Here is a 17,057-nt window from a genome sequence, read left to right as displayed (position 1 = left end):
GCCGAGATCGGACTCCCAGGAGCCCGATCCAGGCTGGGGAAAGCAGCAAGGGGTGGCTGCCAGCGAAGGGGACAGGGTGGAGGGGGGATCCCGAAGGCTTCTTGGGAGTCCAGCCATGGCAGGGCTAGCCCCCGCGGGTCCGATCCAAGCCGCGGGGGCAGGGTGGGAGAGCGGGGGTATCCGGATGCCTTTCAGGCATCCCGGGCTCGGATCCCACCCGCCGCCGGTTACCCAAGGCTGGGTAACTGGCGGCGGGTGGGATCCGAGCCCAGGATGCCTGACAGGCATCCAATCTCCCCACCTTCCCCCCGCGGCTTGGATCGGACTCGCAGGGTGGGAGAGCGGGGGGATCCGAGCCTCGGCAGTTGCCGAAGAGCCCGGCCATGCCTTCCACCCCCCTCCCCGCGGCTTGGATCCAAGCCGTGGGGAGAGGATCGGAGGCATGGATGGGTTCTTCGGTAGCCGCCGAGGCTTGGATCCGAGCCTCGGCAGTTGCCGAAGAGCCCGGCCATGCCTTCCACCCCCCTCCCGCGGCTTGGATCCAAGCCGTGGGGAGAGGATCGGAGGCATAGCTGGACTTCAGCTGGCTAAGAGGCCGGCGATCGGGCAGGAGGAGGTGGGAAGATTCCCCCACCACCTCCTGCCTGATCGCCGGCCTCTTAGCCGGCTGAAAACCCAGTGTTCGCTCAGGAGGGGTTGGGGGAAACTTCCCACCTCCTCCTGCCCGATCGCTGGCCTCTTAGCCGACTGAAGTACGGCTATGATTCCAACCCTCCCCCCACGGCTGGGATCCAAGCCGTGGGGAGAGGATCGGAGGCATGAATGGGGTTTTCGGCAGCCACCGAGGCTTGGATCCGAGCCTCGGCAGTTGCCGAAGAGCCCGTCCATGCCTTCCACCCCCCTCCCCGCAGCTTGGATCCCACCCGCGGCCGACTACCCCAGGCATGGTCGGACTCCTGACAGTCCGACCATGGCTGGGGAAGCCGACCGCGGGGAAGGGGAATCCCATCGGTGGCCTCTGAAGGAACCTTCAGAAGGGTCGTTCCGAGGCCACTGCAGGCATTTTCCCCCAGCTGAGCTGCAGGAGCGCTCCTTGGGAGGCTCCCGCCGCTCAGCTGGGGGAAAATGGTGCCTATGGGTAAAACATCGCAAAGCGATTTTTCCCCATAGGCAACATTGGTATGCGATCGCTTTTCCGATCGCAAAATCCGCATCGGTATGCTGATTTGTCGTTAAACGGGGCACTCGTTATACGAGGCACCACTGTACTAAGGTAAGAGCGCATATCATAGCACTAGCAGCTCTTCTCCAGGATTGAAATTTCTTTCTCTGGCTTTCTTATCATACCAGACTTTTTGTTTCTTTTGCTGGTCCTGTAAATTTACAGCAGCCAGCTCTAAATTTCTTTTTAAAGTGTTTATCAGGTTGTCTAAATATGAAATCACATTCTCAGGATCAGATCCTTGTAATTTTTCCAAACTTTGTTTGAGTAAGTCAAGGTGTCCCCTTACTTTTCTCCCAAACAACAACTCAAAAGGACTCAACACTGCTTTCTTGGGGTACAAACCCATAAGCATATAACAGAAGTTGTAATTTCTGATCCCAATTGTAAGATTCTCTGCAGAGTAGGCCCTAATCATGTGCATGAGAGTTCCATTGAATTTCTCCACAAGGCCATTAGCTTGCGGGTGATAGGGGGTGGAAGTTAAATGTTTAATTCCACACCGTTGCCACAATCTCTGCATGAGCTTTGATGTAAAAGATGATCCTAAGTCAGTTACTATTTTCGACGCAAACCCCATACGGCTCATATAACTAAGCAAGGCATCAGCCACAGTATGAGTCTCAATATTTCTCAGAGGAATGGCCTCAGGGTACCATGTGGCGTAATCAATAATGGTTAAAATAAATTTTTCCCCCTTTGGGTGATTCTGGGCAATGGTCCTATAATATCCAGACCAATGCGTTGGAACGGGATAGAAATAATTGGTAAAGGGCATAGCTTTGCTTTAGTCTTATTGTCTTAGTCCCCTGCCTTTGACACACATCACACTTCTGACAGAAATCTTTTATCTGCTTCCCCATTTCAGGCCAGCAAAAATTCTGTGATATTCTTTGTTTAGTTTTGGTAATGCCTAAATGAGTAGGAAATACGTCTGAGTGTTCCCTTTCTCTTATTTTCTGACGATAATTTAAAGGAACCACTAACTGCTTCTGAGGATTTCCCCCTCCTTTCCTGGGATTCACTAAGAACTCTCTGTATAATAAGTCCTTCTCTATAAGGAACCTTTCAGGTCTTTCAGGGGTTAATGGTTCTTCCTCGGCTGTGGAACGCCCTTCCAACAGAAATTCGGCTGGCACCCTCGCTGGGTGTTTTTAAAAGCCAGTTAAAAACTTGGTTATTCAAGAAGGCCTTCCCTCCAGTCAATTAATTCTCTCTCTCTCTCTCTCTCTCTCTCTCTCTCTTTTGGCTCTTCCATCTTGGTAATCCTCTCTTTAAATTAATTGTTTTAAATTGAAATTTGTAATTTTATGATTTTATATATTTTTATACTGTTTTGTTTTATTTTGTAAGCCGCCCCGAATAGACATGGTCTAGAGGGGCGGAGTAAAAATCAAATGAATAAAAAAAAATAAATAAATTCAGAAATGTTCTCAAAGCAGTGTTTCAGCATGGAATCTGCCTTTTGTTCCTGAGTAAATGTATTGCTTTGGGGATTACTAAGCTGTATTAACTCAGCTGGGTCACTATTGTCTGTCATTATCTCTATAGGACTTTCATTTTCTTCCTCAGCTCTCCCTTCATTTTCATTTTGGTAATGAGTCAGTACTAAAACTCTCTTCACATGCTCCGAGAGCTCAGTCCCAATCAAAACCGCCACTGGCAATTGCGCAGTTACCCCAGCCCTCCATTTTCCTTCCCACCCTTGATATCTGATGGGTATTTTAGTGACTGTAATGCCTGCATCCAGGCTGAACGCTCACAGGTCAGAGTTTCCCATCTGTTGAAGTCTATTCCTAAGGCCTTCTGATCCCGCTTGCTGATATCCTTGTATTGCAGCTGTGGTCTCCCTCTGGGGCAATTTCCCTGCACTAATTCTCCATACAGGAAATCCTTTGGAATCCGACCATCAGCCATTCTCACGACGTGCCCAAGCCATTGTAGACGTTGCTGTTTCAGTAATGTATGCATGCTGAAAATTCCAGCTCATTCTAGGACTACTCTATTTGGAACTCTGTCCTGCCAGGTGATACCAAAAATCCGTTGGAGGCAACGCATATGGAAGGTGTTCAGCTTCCTCTCCTGCCGGGCACAAAGTGTCCAGGACTCACTGCAGTACAGCAGTGTGCTCAGGACACAGGCTCTATAGACCTGGATCTTGGTATGTGTTGTCAGCTTCTTTTTGAGCCATACTCTCTTTGTGAGTCTAGAAAACATGGTAGCTGCTTTGCCAATGCATTTATCCAGCTCAACATCTAGAGAGAGGGTGTCAGAGATGGCTGAGCCAAGGTACACAAAGTCATGAACAACCTCCAATTCTTGTGTGGAGATGGTAATAGAGGGAGGCGAGTCCACACCCTGGCCCATGACTTGTGTTTTCTTCAGGCTGATTGTTAGTCCAAAGTCTTGGCAGGCCTTGCTGAAATGATTCATGAGTTGTTGGAGGTCTTCAGCAGAGTGGGCAACAATGGCTGCATCATCTGCGAATAGGAAGTCCCGCATGCATTTCAGTTGGACTTTGGTCTTTGCTTTCAATCTAGAGAGATTAAAAAGCTTTCCATCTGATCTACTCCAGAGATAGACACCTTCTGTTGCAGTTCCAAAGGCATGCTTCAGCATGACAGCAGGAAAGATCCCAAAAAGTGTTGGTGCGAGGACACAGCCCTGTTTCATTCCACTCCGGATGTCAAAGGGATCAGATGTTGAGCTGTCAAAAACTACAGTGCCTTTCATTCCATCGTGGAAGGACCTGATGATGTTAAGGAGACGAGGTGGACATCCAATCTTGGGAAGTATTTTGAAAAGGCCATCCCTGCTAACCAAGTCAAATGCTCTTGTAAGGTCTATGAAGGCCACTAAGAGTGGCTGTTGTTGTTCCCTGCATTTCTCCTGCAACTGTCGGAGGGAGAATACCATGTCAGTGGTGGATCTATTAGCTCGAAATCCACACTGTGATTCTGGATAGACTCTGTCTGCAAGCACCTGGAGCCTTTTCAGCACAACACGGGCAAGGAGCTTCCCTACAACACTAAGAAAAGAGATGCCACGGTAGTTATTACAGTCACCCCTGTCTCCTTTGTTCTTGTACAATGTGACAATGTTTGCATCCTTCATGTCCTCTGGTACTCCACCTTCCCTCCAGCAGAGACAGAAGACTTCATACAGTTCAGTGGTGATGATCTCCTTACCGCATTACAGCACTTCAACAGGGATGCTGTCCCTTCCAGGTGCCTTGCCGGAGGTGAGGGAATCCAAGGCTGCTTTCATTTCTGCTAAAGTTGGTTCACTGTCCAGCTCTTCCAAGACAGGCAGGCACTCAATGTTATTTAATGCATCTTCAGTTACTACATTCTCTCTGGAATATAGCTCAGAGTATTGCTGCTCCCAGCGTTCCATCTGCTGTGCTCGGTCCTGGATGATCACACCTGTAGCAGACTTCAAGGGAGCAGATTTCTTCTGTATTGGACCCAAGGCCTGCTTGATACCGTCATACATTCCTTTGGTGTTACCTGTGTCTGCTGCTATCTGGATCTGGGAGCAGAGCTGAAGCCAATAATCATTGGAGCATCTCCTGGCAGCCTGTTGGACTTGGCTATGAGCAGCTCGAAGAGCTTGCAAGTTGTACTCGCTAGGACAAGCTTTGTATGCTGCTAGAGCTCTTCTCTTATCCTCGATGGCTGGCATTAGCTCCTCTGAGTGGGCTTTGAACCAGTCAGCCATCTTTCTGGTCTTCTTGCCAAAGGTACACAAGGCAGTGTTATAGACACTGTTCTTGAAGTGTTCCCAACGTTCAGGTGCATTTGCATTAGCCGGACCTGGAAGGGCTTCCACAAGTGCTTGGGCAAATTCCTTCACTTTTCTTTGATCACGAGTCTTGCTGATGTCAATACGTGGTCTTCCTTCCTTTTTCATGTGGTATACTCTCTTTGTTTGCAGTTTTACTCTACTACACACCAGGGAGTGATCAGTATCACAATCAGCACTCTGGTAACTGCGTGTGATCGTAATGCTGGGAAGGCTAGAACTTCTAGTGAGGATTAGATCGAGCTGATGCCAATGCTTGGATCTTGGATGTCTCCAGGAAACTCTCTGTTGCAACTTCGTATTAAAGAATGTGTTGCCGGCACAAAGACCATAAGAGCAGCAAAACTCCAGCAAGTGTTGGCCATTTTCATTCATCTTTCCAATGCCAAAACGGCTTAGACAAGTGGGCCAAGAATTATGATCAGCACCAACTCTAGCGTTAAAGTTTCCAAGAATGAAAAGTGCCTCTCTTTCAGGGACTTTTTGGATAGTAGCTGCCAGATCATCATAGAATTTGTCTTTCACTTTCACGCCTACTTCCACCAAGTTCGACCCGGCTCCAGATTTTTCCTCGAGGTTATCTCCTGAAGCCTTTTCCATAAGCAGATATAGCCACAAGGCAGTGGAGGTTTAAAATCAGAGTTTTCCTTCTCCTAGATGGGCTGCCTTCCAGGGCTGACGAGCCCCACCTACCCAGCCTGCTCTCTAATACTATTGAAGTATGATCTGACGTTTAAAAGTATACTCCCGCCCTTGGGAGTATTTGTTGTTGTTGCTGCTGCTAACAGCGCGCGGTCCAGGAGCAACCCAATTCAAAACACAAGACCCTGCCTTCCTGGGCCATGTGATTAAAGGGAAGAAAGACGAGGTCCAGAAAAAGAAACACCCCCCCTGCAAAATACCCATGGAATTTACCTGGCCATCTCCAGACACAACCTCCTGTGGGAATGGCAACAGACTCCAGGAGCAACCCAATTCAAAACACAAGGCCCTGCCTCCTGGGCCATGTGATTAAAAGGAACAAAGAGGAGGCCCAGAAAAAGAAACAACCCCCCTGCAAAATACCCATGGAATTTACCTGGCCATCTCCAGACACAACCTCCTGTGGGAATGGCAACTCCAGACACAACCTCCTGTGGGAATGGCAATTTGAAGAGACCCTTGTCCAGCAGGCCGAGGCAAAGAGGAAGTCACAAAAGCAGCAAAACCAGGGAGCTGGACAGGAGACAGATTGGATTTGTCTTCAGTGTGGAAGAGATTGTAACTCTCTAATTGGCCTCCTCAACCACACTAGACGCTGTTCCAAGTTCTCCATACAGAGCATGTTACCATAGTCTTTCGAGACTGAAGGATGCCTAACCTAAATTTCAGTGACTGGCAGAATAACAGCTGCTTCTCCAATCCCTTTAACAGCCATGCTTTCCTCTTTGAAAATGTATTCCTGAGGGACAATATCAGGATGACATAAGGTTACTTGAGAGCATGAGTCCTTCAGAACCATATATTTATTGCTATCAACATAAATACTGTCCCCAGAAGTTTTAAATAGCTCCTGGTTCGTTTTAATCAGGTAACAATGCAGAATTTCTGCCACAGGAAGATCTGTTTCTCCGTTTTCAGCTTGTGTATGAAGCTCAGCCTGGGTTGCCATGGCGCCTAACTCCTCCCTCTGAGTGGTAACTTGGTCCTGCTGCACACAGTATACAGCTTTAGGCTTAGGTAAATTTCCTTATTGTAGCTCAACATCTCTGTTTTTACCACACTGAGTTGAAATGTGGCCCTTTTCCCCACAACGAAAACAAATTCTAAAGTTCATTTGATCATTAACAGAGCTCTTAACTCCTTTCCCCTCCAAATTCTGGTTTCTGATCTGGTTATGATCTTAGGGCTTGCCTACCAAATGGCCACCTATCTTCTGTTGCTTCTTAAACTGCCCTCTGGGATTGTTATTTGTGTCCTCCCACACTTTCTTCATAACTTTTCCCTCAGAAAAGCTTGGTTTTCTAATCTGGGAAATAAAATCAGCAGCCTGTCCCGCCTCTTGCAGATTTCTGGGTTTCTTGTCCCTTACTAGATAACTCAGTTCTCCAGGTAGGAGTGAATAAAACTGCAAGACCAATGATGTTTTTAATATCCTGTGCTGTCTCAACTCTCTCCTGTTGGAGCCATTTGTCCAGATATCTGGTCAAGTTTGCCTCTAACAGAGAGTAAGACTCTTCGGGTTTCTTTGTCAGAGCCCTGAACCTCTGTCTCAAATGCTCAGCATTGATGCCATATGGAGCAAAAACTAACTTTTTATACTCATCATAATTTTTTATTAATTCCAATGGCATATCTGCATAAATCTCTGCTAGACCTCCACTAATTTGAGACCTCATCACCATCATGCGTTCAGATCCCCTCACTTCAAAATCTTCACACGCTCACTCAAACATTATCATAAAAGTTTCAGGGTCATCCCCCTTTCTAAATACTGGGAATCTTTTAAGGTCTCCCTTGGACAAATGTCTCTCCTCAGAATTAGATCGGCCATTGTTGTTGTTATTATTAGCTTGAGCTGCCAGCTCTAGCCTTCTAATTTTAAATGCCATTCTCTCCTTTTCTAGTTCTAAATTCTGCTGTCTCTCCTCAGCTTTGGCCTTCATTTCTAGCTCTATTTCTCTCTGTCTAATTTCCATCTCCATTTGTTTCAACCTGAATTCATGTACTTGAGCTTGCTCCAATTTCCACTTTCTGAATTCTATTGATTCCTCACCCCTTGAGGTCTCCATTTCTTGATTTGAGGTAATTTCTTCCTCAGATTCCCCATTTTCTTTATCTGACCCAAGTGCCATCTCAATAGCCACTTTTTCAGATTTCTTTCCTCTTGTGGAAGGCATGTTTCTTTATTCAGGCTTTTTATTCAATTTTCAAGCCTCAAATTTAAAAAGTACACTATTTTTTCCTTCAGTGAGAGTCTGTGTTATAAAGTTGCTTCCCCAGCACTCATCAACTGGAAAGCTACTGTGTCTAGGCCTCTGTCTTCCAGCCAGGCCTTTCACCAGAGTTTCTCTCCCTGCCTCAGGCACCAAATAACCCAAAATAACAGCTTCAACCTTTCCCAGTTTTAGCTGACTTGAGCCCACTCAGCTTATCTGCCCTTGGCCTTCACTTTGTCCCCTCAGAACTCTATCCCTTGAGCTGAGGACAAGCTAGTCAACCGGTCACAGATTCTGCTTTCCAGAAATGGTTTCCACAGAGCCTGTCCCTATCTTAGCCACCCCAATCTGAGTTTCAGAGCCTTCCCACTAGACTTTTTCCCCTTGAAAAAGCCCTAGGAAGTTACCCACTCTTTCCACTCAGATTCCCTGACTAAAGATCTTTTCTGGGCATCTTTCTACTCCAAGGCGTTACTGGATCAAACACATATCCCACTGCTGCCACCAGTTTATGTAACAGGCACAATGAAGCCACTATTAAACACTCCCAGACCTCAAGCCTTTTTAAATAAAGGGCTGTTGGTCAGGAAGTGGCCCAGTGCATCTTCCTGCCTCAGACACTGTAATTGCACCATCCACAGTGCTGGGAGGTTGGATGTGCTGTTGGCTTACTTGAAATTAAAGACCGACCCACCAGAAATACCTGTTGCTTCCGGGCACACTACCTGCCACAGCATAGGGACTAGCTCAGCTATGTCGCATGCCCGCCACAGAGCCCTTCAAGCTCAGCAAACAGGCCCCCTCAAATGTCCTCCAAACCTGTATCCGAAAGATGAATGCCATCACTTCTGAACAGGTCGGGCTTCTCCACCTTGATCCTGCGGTGACCTAGCACCGATCCAAGGCCTCTGCAGATGCCTCTGCATACTTCCCTGTTCACGCCTTGCTGACCCTCCCTTACTTCCTTATCAATTTTTTGCTGAACAAGGCTCTCCATGCCCAATAACCGGAGGTTTTGTGCAATGAACACCTTCTGTTCCCCCAAAGCTGCAATTCCAAACCCGTAATTAAATCCCTCCAATAAATACCTAGCATCCTCTTTGCGAGGATAAGACCTCAACCAGTACTCCAAAACCTGGACCCCAATTGGGATCGGCCCCTTTTCCAGGGTTGTCCCCACCTTTGTTTGGTTTCCTGGTGCACCCTGCATTTTTGTCTTATCGCCAGACACCTGTTCTAAGAGGAAGTCACATGTTGTCCCCCACAGGTAAGGCATTTGTGCCTGAACTTGCATGGTGTTTTTGTCACAAAAGCCCCTGGAGTTAAAGGCAAGGCAGATGGGGTTGAACCAACTGCCTCGTGCCTTGGTGGGTAATGTGTGCAGATGCTAGTTTCCTATTCAGGTGACCACCCTCGAACCATTCTCCTGTGTTAGGCCTAGAAGGTGTCATGTGCTGTAGCCGAAGCCCTGGCTGAAGAGGGCAGCCCTAGAGGGTAAAGCTCCTTAAGGAGCCCGGCTTTCCCTCCTCCTGGTGAGTTATGAGGCAGTATTCCGTCTCATGATATCCCAGGTGGTGTGCAAAAGCTAGCCTCGCTGTTTGAGGTCCAAGGTCCCTCCAGGGGTTGGAGCCTTCCCTGCAGACCTCTGCCTCAGCAAGGAAGGTCTCAGACCATGTTGTGGTGTTATTCCAACCATGCCTTGCCTGGCAGTCTTGCCTGGCAGTCTTGTGGTCCCTGCTTTGCCTGGTGGTTCCTCCCTTGCCACTCCTGGCATCTCTGGACCCTGCTGCCTTGATACGGTTCTCCTGGGCTTGGATTCCTAGACTTTCTGACCACGACTCGTATCATCGTTCCGTTCGACTACTGTTTGGACTGAAAACCCCAACAGGTTCATCTCTGCTTGGGCTGTGGGGTTGTTTCTACCTTGTTCCTGTGGTCTTGCTCTGGGCTGGGTCCTGGTCTTTTCTCTACTGAACCCTGGCAGTTTCCTGAGGCTACGCCCACCCCAACCAGGTCATCCTGTCCACGGATGAAAGCCTTGTCATCCAAGCTCTGCATTCTGCGTTCCCAGGTTGCTGTGTCTACACTTTTCACCACAAGTCCAGCCCCCTCTTTGCCAACCTGTTTTTTTCTTTTCTTTTGCAAGGAGTTAAGGGGTTTTATTCACCAAGGCTGGCTTCTTTTTCATATGTGTCCTGATGCCTATCCTAGTGAATAAAGCAAGGTGGCACTGATGGTCAATTGATTGTCATTAGCCTGGGTGTCTCCTCTGCTGCAATCAGCCCACACCTCAGTGGGAGGTCTGACTCTGTTTTTACAGACCCTTGAGCAGATGTTTGGGGATGCTAACTGGCAGCATTCGGCTGCAGAGTTGGCTGTGCAAACACTAAGACAGAGCTGCCCATCCGTGGCTGACTCTGCAGCTGAGTTTCGCTGCCCTGCAGCTGATACTGCCTGAATGGAAGCGGCACAGCATTTCTATTTCTTGGCTAGCTTGAATGCTGCTCTTAAGGATGAGCTAGCCCATGTTGCTGCACCGACCACCATCCATTTCCCTCTGTATTAACATAGATACTTGGTTGGCTGAGCGGGACCGTGAGCGCCACGAGTCTTGGTTTGAGAACAGCTGCCATCATGCTGTGGGCCTTCCCCACCACCAGTGCCTATGCTGGAGGATCTTCGCCACTTAACCCCTGCTAAGAAGCAATGCCGTCGTGACAAAGGGCTTTTTCTGCAGTATTCAAGGCCACTATGCTGCCACCTGCTTTGCCAAGTTTTGCCAGTCAGGAAACGGCTCCTCTCGGCAGATGTAGGGGGTAGCCTATGGGAGCTGAGCCTTCATTCCCACACTGATGTTGTACAGCTAGAGAAATGATGTAACATGATGTAAGTGAAAAATGATGTAAGGTGTTTTGGGATTGGTCCCAAGAATGTATAAAGTACAGTGGTGCCCCGCTTGATGATGATAATGCGTCCCAGTAAAATCGCTATTAAGCAAAATCGTCGTCAAGCGAAAAGAAATCCTCATTGAAATGAGCTGAAAACTGGTCAATGTGTTCCAATGGGGGAAATACCTCAATGTCAAGCAAAGACTGCCCATAGAGAACCGCCGCTCAGCTGTTAAAAATTGCTGTAATGCGAAGCTTCTGCCTGGAAAGCAGCCATTTTGAGAAGGGAGGGAAGCTATTTTGAGAAGGGAGTGAAGCCATTTTGCGGAGTAGGAAAGCAGCTATTTTGAGAAGGCAGGGAAGCCATTTTGCAGAACTGGAAAGCAGGCATTTTGAGAAAGGAGGGAAGCCATTTTGAAGAGCCAGAAAATCAGGTTCCTAATCAACGGGTTTTCCTCCATTGGAACCATCATTTTGCAATCGCAAAATGTCATCAAGTGACTTTGACGGGTAAGAGCCTAGTAGGGCACCACTGTATGTGTAAAGGAGACATCTTACCTGCTGTAAATCAGATGACTACATGTTGTATCATATCATATTATACTGCCAGTTGAATGTCTATGCTCTCTGTATATCTGTAAATAGACATCAGAGGATGTGTAGCAGACTAAAACAGCGAGTTCCAGAATGCAGCAAGATAGTGCTTTACCTATGTTGCATTTAAATGACACTTAAATGACATTTAAAGAGAGTGGTCATATTGACCAGCTACGCGGGGTATAAATAGGGTAAAATAAATAAATAAACAAACAAACAAACAAACAAACAAACAAATTATATATCTTGGTCTCCAAAGATGAAGATGTTTTGACGAGAGAGTCTCTGTGGCAGTACATTCCAAATTGTCCTGATGTTGCAGAAGAGGAAGAACATGCACGTGATGATAAGGAAGGAGCCACGATAATACTGTGATTGGAAGATTCACAGTTGATTTATGTAAGGAATCCTAAGACAAGCCGAGAGTTTTGGCAGGTGGGCATTTCTCCAGCTACAGAAATGAGGGATGGAATGAACGCAGTCACACCAGTGCTTCGTGATCCTGAGCAGTCTTGATGAAAGCTGGGATAACCTGATTATCAGCTTAGAAAACATGGCAGAGGAGAATTTGCATGTGCAATTTATTTCTGGACGACTTTTGAGGAAGAGGAAAGGAGACATTATAAAGTGGCAGAGAAGATCGTTAATCATTGCAAACCAAGATGGTTCGTGAATGATAATGTCACAGCAAACCAGCAGAAAGTTTTGACTGTGAAGTGCTATAACTGTAATAGTACTGGACATTTCTTTAAAAACTGTCCCAGATGTGACGGAGTGGAGAGAAGAAAAAACAAGTCTCTCTCCTCCTTGATCTTTCCACTTTTTCACTTCTTTCTATGCCCAATAGTAGGGTTTCTCCAGTCTTACTTCTCTCCAAATTGTTTCTGCCTCTCAGGAGGTATCATCAAGTTCTCCATTCTTGATTGTTCCCCAAGATATATTTCTCTTCCCTCCTCCTGTCTTATTCCTTTCTTTTTTCTCCTGCACCCCTGCATGAGAAGTATTTTCATTATTGCAATTCAAAAACTTGTTAATTCTCCACAAATTCATTCATTTACATCATTTCTAGACTCCACACGTAAATATACTAAATATAAAAAATATGTAAGGCAATCTTAGGAGTGAGAAAAAACTGTTGGTACAGATCTTCAAATACAAACATCATACTCTTATGCAAATACAGTGGTATCTCGACTTACAAACATCTCTACTTACAAACATTTCAATTTACAAACGGCTCCATTTGCAAAATTTTGCTTTGACTTGCGAACAAAAATAACAAAGAAAATTTAAGGTGTGTTTGAATCTAAAATACAAACAGATTAAAACACTGGAGCTCATAATCTAGAAAGAAAAGGAATACATCTCCAGAACACTTCAAACTTTCTGGGAAAACACTGATAAAATTATTAATGAAAGACATGCAAAAGTATTTAAACTTTAAAAATGAACACAGCAAAAAAGCACGATTTGGCTTTAAGCGTATTGTTAACACAGAGAAAATATTGTCCTCACCGAGCCGTGTGTAAAATCCATTGCTGGCTGTCACTCCATTCTGGTAATCTTTCCGCTCTTCCAAGGACTTTCACCCGGCATCAGTTCCATTGTTGTACTCCATGAAACCAAAACTCTACGCTTCTCCATTCCTTTCTCATAACACTGTGTGAGATCTCTCCCAATATTTATGTTCCTCAGTTCTGCACCAGTCAGCAAAACCAAGGCTTGAGTTTTCCAAACCTCTGAGAAGATCAGGTGTTAAGGATCAAAGGATTTGGTCACCTCCAACCCAGTGCAGTCCAAGGCCCGAAGAGACCAGAGCTTGGAAAACCAAAATTACCACTCTGTCCAACAATCCCTGCCATTACAAAGCAGTATACTCTCAATACAATAGCACAGAAATGTTGAGTTCTTCATAAATATTACAGAATACTGTATATATATTTTGGTTCATAAAAAAACAGAGAATAAAAATACATTGGTACCCACTTTAAATATCAAATACTATTATTATTTTGGAGGTTAGAGCTTTATAAAACAAACAACAGCTTTACTCTCTTCACAACTTGCTTTTATTCTATCAGTTAGACTTAGAACTTCCATCCTTTGGCTAAACCGCTGTACCGCAGCCAAAACTGTGCTCATGACCTGGGGTTCAAATCGCAGGTAGCCAGCACAAGGTTGACTCAGCCTTTTATATTTCCAAGGTTGGTGAAATGAGTACCCAGCTCGCTGGTGGGGGGGCAATGTGTAGCCTGCATAACTAACTTGTAAACCACCCAGAGAGTGCTTGAAGCACAATGGGGCGGTATATAAGCAGCACGATTTTGTAAAAGCTTCAATTACACATATGCTTATTCTCATTTTCTTTGCACAGGGTTACGCATCTATTTTATAATATATATCTGTTAATTAATGATAAAAAACACAAGTGGTACTTCAAAATGCACTCAATTTTTCTTTGTGCTTTGCATTACATCAGCATTTTGTTGTTTCTTCTTTCCCATAGAAACCAGCAAAAAAATCAATGAGCTCGTTATGCCTTCTTAACTTATCAGGAGCTCCGAATAAAACTCATTCACATGTAACTGAAAGGTAAAACTCTGAGTAAAGCTCTTTCCACATTCCATACCTTTGTTGTTTCTTCGCAGTGTGGGCACTTTGATGTAATCTTAAGTGTACACCCTGACTGAAACTCTTTCCACATACCCAGCATTTATGTGGTTTCTCCCCAGTGTGGGTCCTTTGATGTAACCTAAGGTCACCACTCCTACTAAAGCTCTTTCCACATTCCATGCATTTATGTGGTTTCTCGCCAGTGTGAGTCCTTTGATGTGACATAAGGTTACTATTGCACCTAAAGCTCTTTCCACATTCCATGCATTTATGCGGCTTCTCCCCAGTGTGGGTCCTTTGATGTAACTTAAGGGTACCACTGTGACTAAAGCTGTTTCCACATTCCATGCATTTATGTGGTTTCTCTCCAGTGTGAGTTCTTTCATGTGACCTAAGGCTACCACTCTGATAAAACCTCTTTCCACATTCCCAGCATTTATGTGGTTTCTCCCCAGTGTGAGTCCTTTGATGAGACCTAAGTGTACCACTCTGTTTAAAGCTCTTTCCACATTCCATACATTTATATGGATTCTCCCCAGTGTGGGTCCTTTGATGTACCCTAAGGTTACCACTTGTACTAAAGCTCTTTCCACATTCCATGCATTTATGTGGTTTCTCCCCAGTGTGAGTCCTTGAATGTAACCTAAGGCTACCACTGCAGCTAAAGCTCTTGCCACAATCCATGCATTTATGTGGTTTCTCCCCAGTGTGGGTCCTTTGATGTATCTTTAAGTGTCCAGACTGACTAAACCTCTTTCCACATACCATGCATTTATGCGGTTTCTCCCCAGTATGGGTCCTTTGATGAGACCTAAGATTACTACTGTGATTAAAGCACTTGCCACATTCCATGCATTCATGTGGTTTCTCCCCAGTGTGGGTGCTTTCATGTAACCTAAGGTTACCAGTAAAACGAAAGCTCATTCCACATTCCACGCATTTATGTGGTTTCTCCCCACTATGAGTCCTTTGATGTAACTTAAGGCAAGCACTCCGATTAAAGGCCTTGCCACATTCCATGCATTTATATGGTTTCTCCCTAGTGTGGGTCCTTTGATGTAACCTAGTTTGAGAATTAGAACTAAAGCACTTGCCACATTCCATGCATTGATGTGGTTTCTCCCCAGTGTGGGTCCTTTGATGTAACCTAAGTTCGGCACTCCTACTGAAGTTCTTTCCACAGTCCATGCATTTATGTGGTTTCTCTCCAGTGTGGGTCCGTTGATGTAACTTAAGGGCACCACTCTGACTAAAGCTCTTTCCACATTCCATGCATTTATGTGGCTTCTCTCCAGTGTGAGTTCTTTGATGCGACCTAAGGTAACCACTCGTACTAAAGCTCTTTCCACATTCCATACATTTATGTGGTTTCTCCCCAGTGTGGGTCCTTTGATGGAACCTAAGGTGACAACTACGAATAAAACTCTTTCCACATTCCATGCATTTATGTGGTTTTTCCCCAGTGTGGGTCCTTCGATGGAACCTAAGGTGACAACTACGAATAAAACTCTTTCCACATTCCATGCATTTATGTGGTTTTTCCCCAGTGTGGGTCATTTGATGTAACCTAAGGTTTCCATTCTGACGAAAGCACTTTCCACATTCCATACATTTATATGGTTTTTCCCCAGTGTGAGTTCTTTGATGTGACCTAAGGTTACTACTCCAACTAAAGCACTTTCCACAGTCCATGCATTTATGTGGTTTCTCACCAGTGTGAGTTCTTTGATGTGACCTAAGGTTGCTACTGCAACTAAAGCTCTTTCCACATTCCATGCATTTATAAGATTTCTCCCCAGTGTGAGTCCTTTGATGTAACCTAAGGACAGCACTGATACTAAAACTCTTTCCACATTCCATGCATTCATATGATTTCCGTTCAATGTGAGTTCTATGGTGTATGCAGAGGCTCTTGTTCTGACTGAACCTCTTTCCGCATTTCATACATGGATACAGTTTCTCCCCTGGATGAATTCTTTTATGTCTATTGGGGTGACATGCATTGGCGTGGTTTCTCCTCTGTGTTAGTCCTTTCATGTGAAATCCATTTCTGCCTTTTCCGATTTCCAATTCTCTGTTTTCTTGCTTGATGAGTTCCTGCCCAGTTTGCCCCAGATGTTGCTGGACAATTCTTCTTCTCCTGTTCATCATCTGATAGATTAGAAAAAGAAGAGAAACAACCACTTCCAAAATCTGCAGGAATAAGGAATGATGTGTTCAGGCTCCACCTGAGTCACGGAGATGCAAGGAAGGACAGCCAAATAGGCAATAGAGAACCAGGGTGGGGATGAGGCCGGACCGGAGGTTGTTTCTGTGGGTTTGAGGTTGGAAGGGCTCTTCACTGAGGGACTTTCTGGGGCGGGGGGGGGGAGTCATGAAGGGAGGATCATTTGCACACCCAAATAAGTAATTAGTTAATTAGTTTGGGATTCGGTAGTTAGAATTCATTTATTATTACTATTTATTTTTTCTATATTTTCTATATTTTTATTTTGTAATTTTTTGTTCTGTTTTTGTTTTTGTATTTGTTTTTATTTTTACTTTGATATTATTAATTGTATTCAAATTATGCTTACTTATTTTATGTACAGTGGTGCCTCGCACAACGATTGCTTCATACAACGATGAATTCACACAGCGATGGGTTTTTTTGAGGAATTTCCCCCATCGTTTAACGATGTTCTCTATGGGGGAATTTCACTTAACAATGTCCCTTTTTGCTCATTTAAAAGTGTCTTAAAATGTTTGAAACCTGTTTTAAATGCTTGGGTTCCATAGTGTACCTTGTGAAACATGTGCAAACTTAATTTGGTTTTGTTCTGAGTCTTCATTAATTTTTGGTGATTTTTTGAATTTTCTCTCATTGGAATGCATTGGACGGAAAGTTCAATACATTCCAATGAGAGAAAATTCAAAAAATCACCAAAAATTAAGGACGACTCAGAACAACATCAAATTAAGTTTGCATAGGGTTCAGGAGGTGGGCTAACGATTGCAAGCATTTAAAACCTGTTC

The 17,057-nt window shown here is 45.1% G+C and overlaps 3 protein-coding genes across 8 annotated transcripts in view; all 3 read right to left on the bottom strand.

Moving 5' to 3' along the window:
• LOC140706082 (uncharacterized) overlaps window positions 1–17,057 on the bottom strand; it is a 276,919-nt gene that overhangs the window by 190,818 nt on the left and 69,044 nt on the right. The gene's annotated exons all lie outside the window — the stretch shown is intronic.
• Window positions 1–17,057, bottom strand: part of LOC110071163 (uncharacterized) — a 107,322-nt gene that overhangs the window by 27,337 nt on the left and 62,928 nt on the right. The gene's annotated exons all lie outside the window — the stretch shown is intronic.
• The window catches only part of LOC144586363 (uncharacterized), a 222,623-nt gene that overhangs the window by 190,818 nt on the left and 14,748 nt on the right, over window positions 1–17,057 (bottom strand). Inside the window, exons 3-4 of one of the 2 annotated variants that reach the window (XM_078384474.1) lie at window positions 12,945–16,193; window positions 11,706–12,418 (exon numbers count right to left, since the gene is read on the bottom strand). In XM_078384474.1, coding sequence (XP_078240600.1) covers window positions 14,001–16,193 — 2,193 coding nt within the window. In that variant the 3' untranslated portion in view covers window positions 11,706–12,418; window positions 12,945–14,000. Of the gene's footprint in view, window positions 1–11,705; window positions 12,419–12,944; window positions 16,194–17,057 lie in introns of those variants that run through there. The other variant, XM_078384471.1, reaches the window with a different exon arrangement.

Source organism: Pogona vitticeps, chromosome 1 (genome assembly GCF_051106095.1).
Source record: "Pogona vitticeps strain Pit_001003342236 chromosome 1, PviZW2.1, whole genome shotgun sequence".
NCBI lineage: Eukaryota > Metazoa > Chordata > Lepidosauria > Squamata > Agamidae > Pogona > Pogona vitticeps.
The sequence above is the reverse complement of the archived record's forward strand: the minus strand, read 5'-3'. Positions and strand labels throughout refer to the sequence as shown.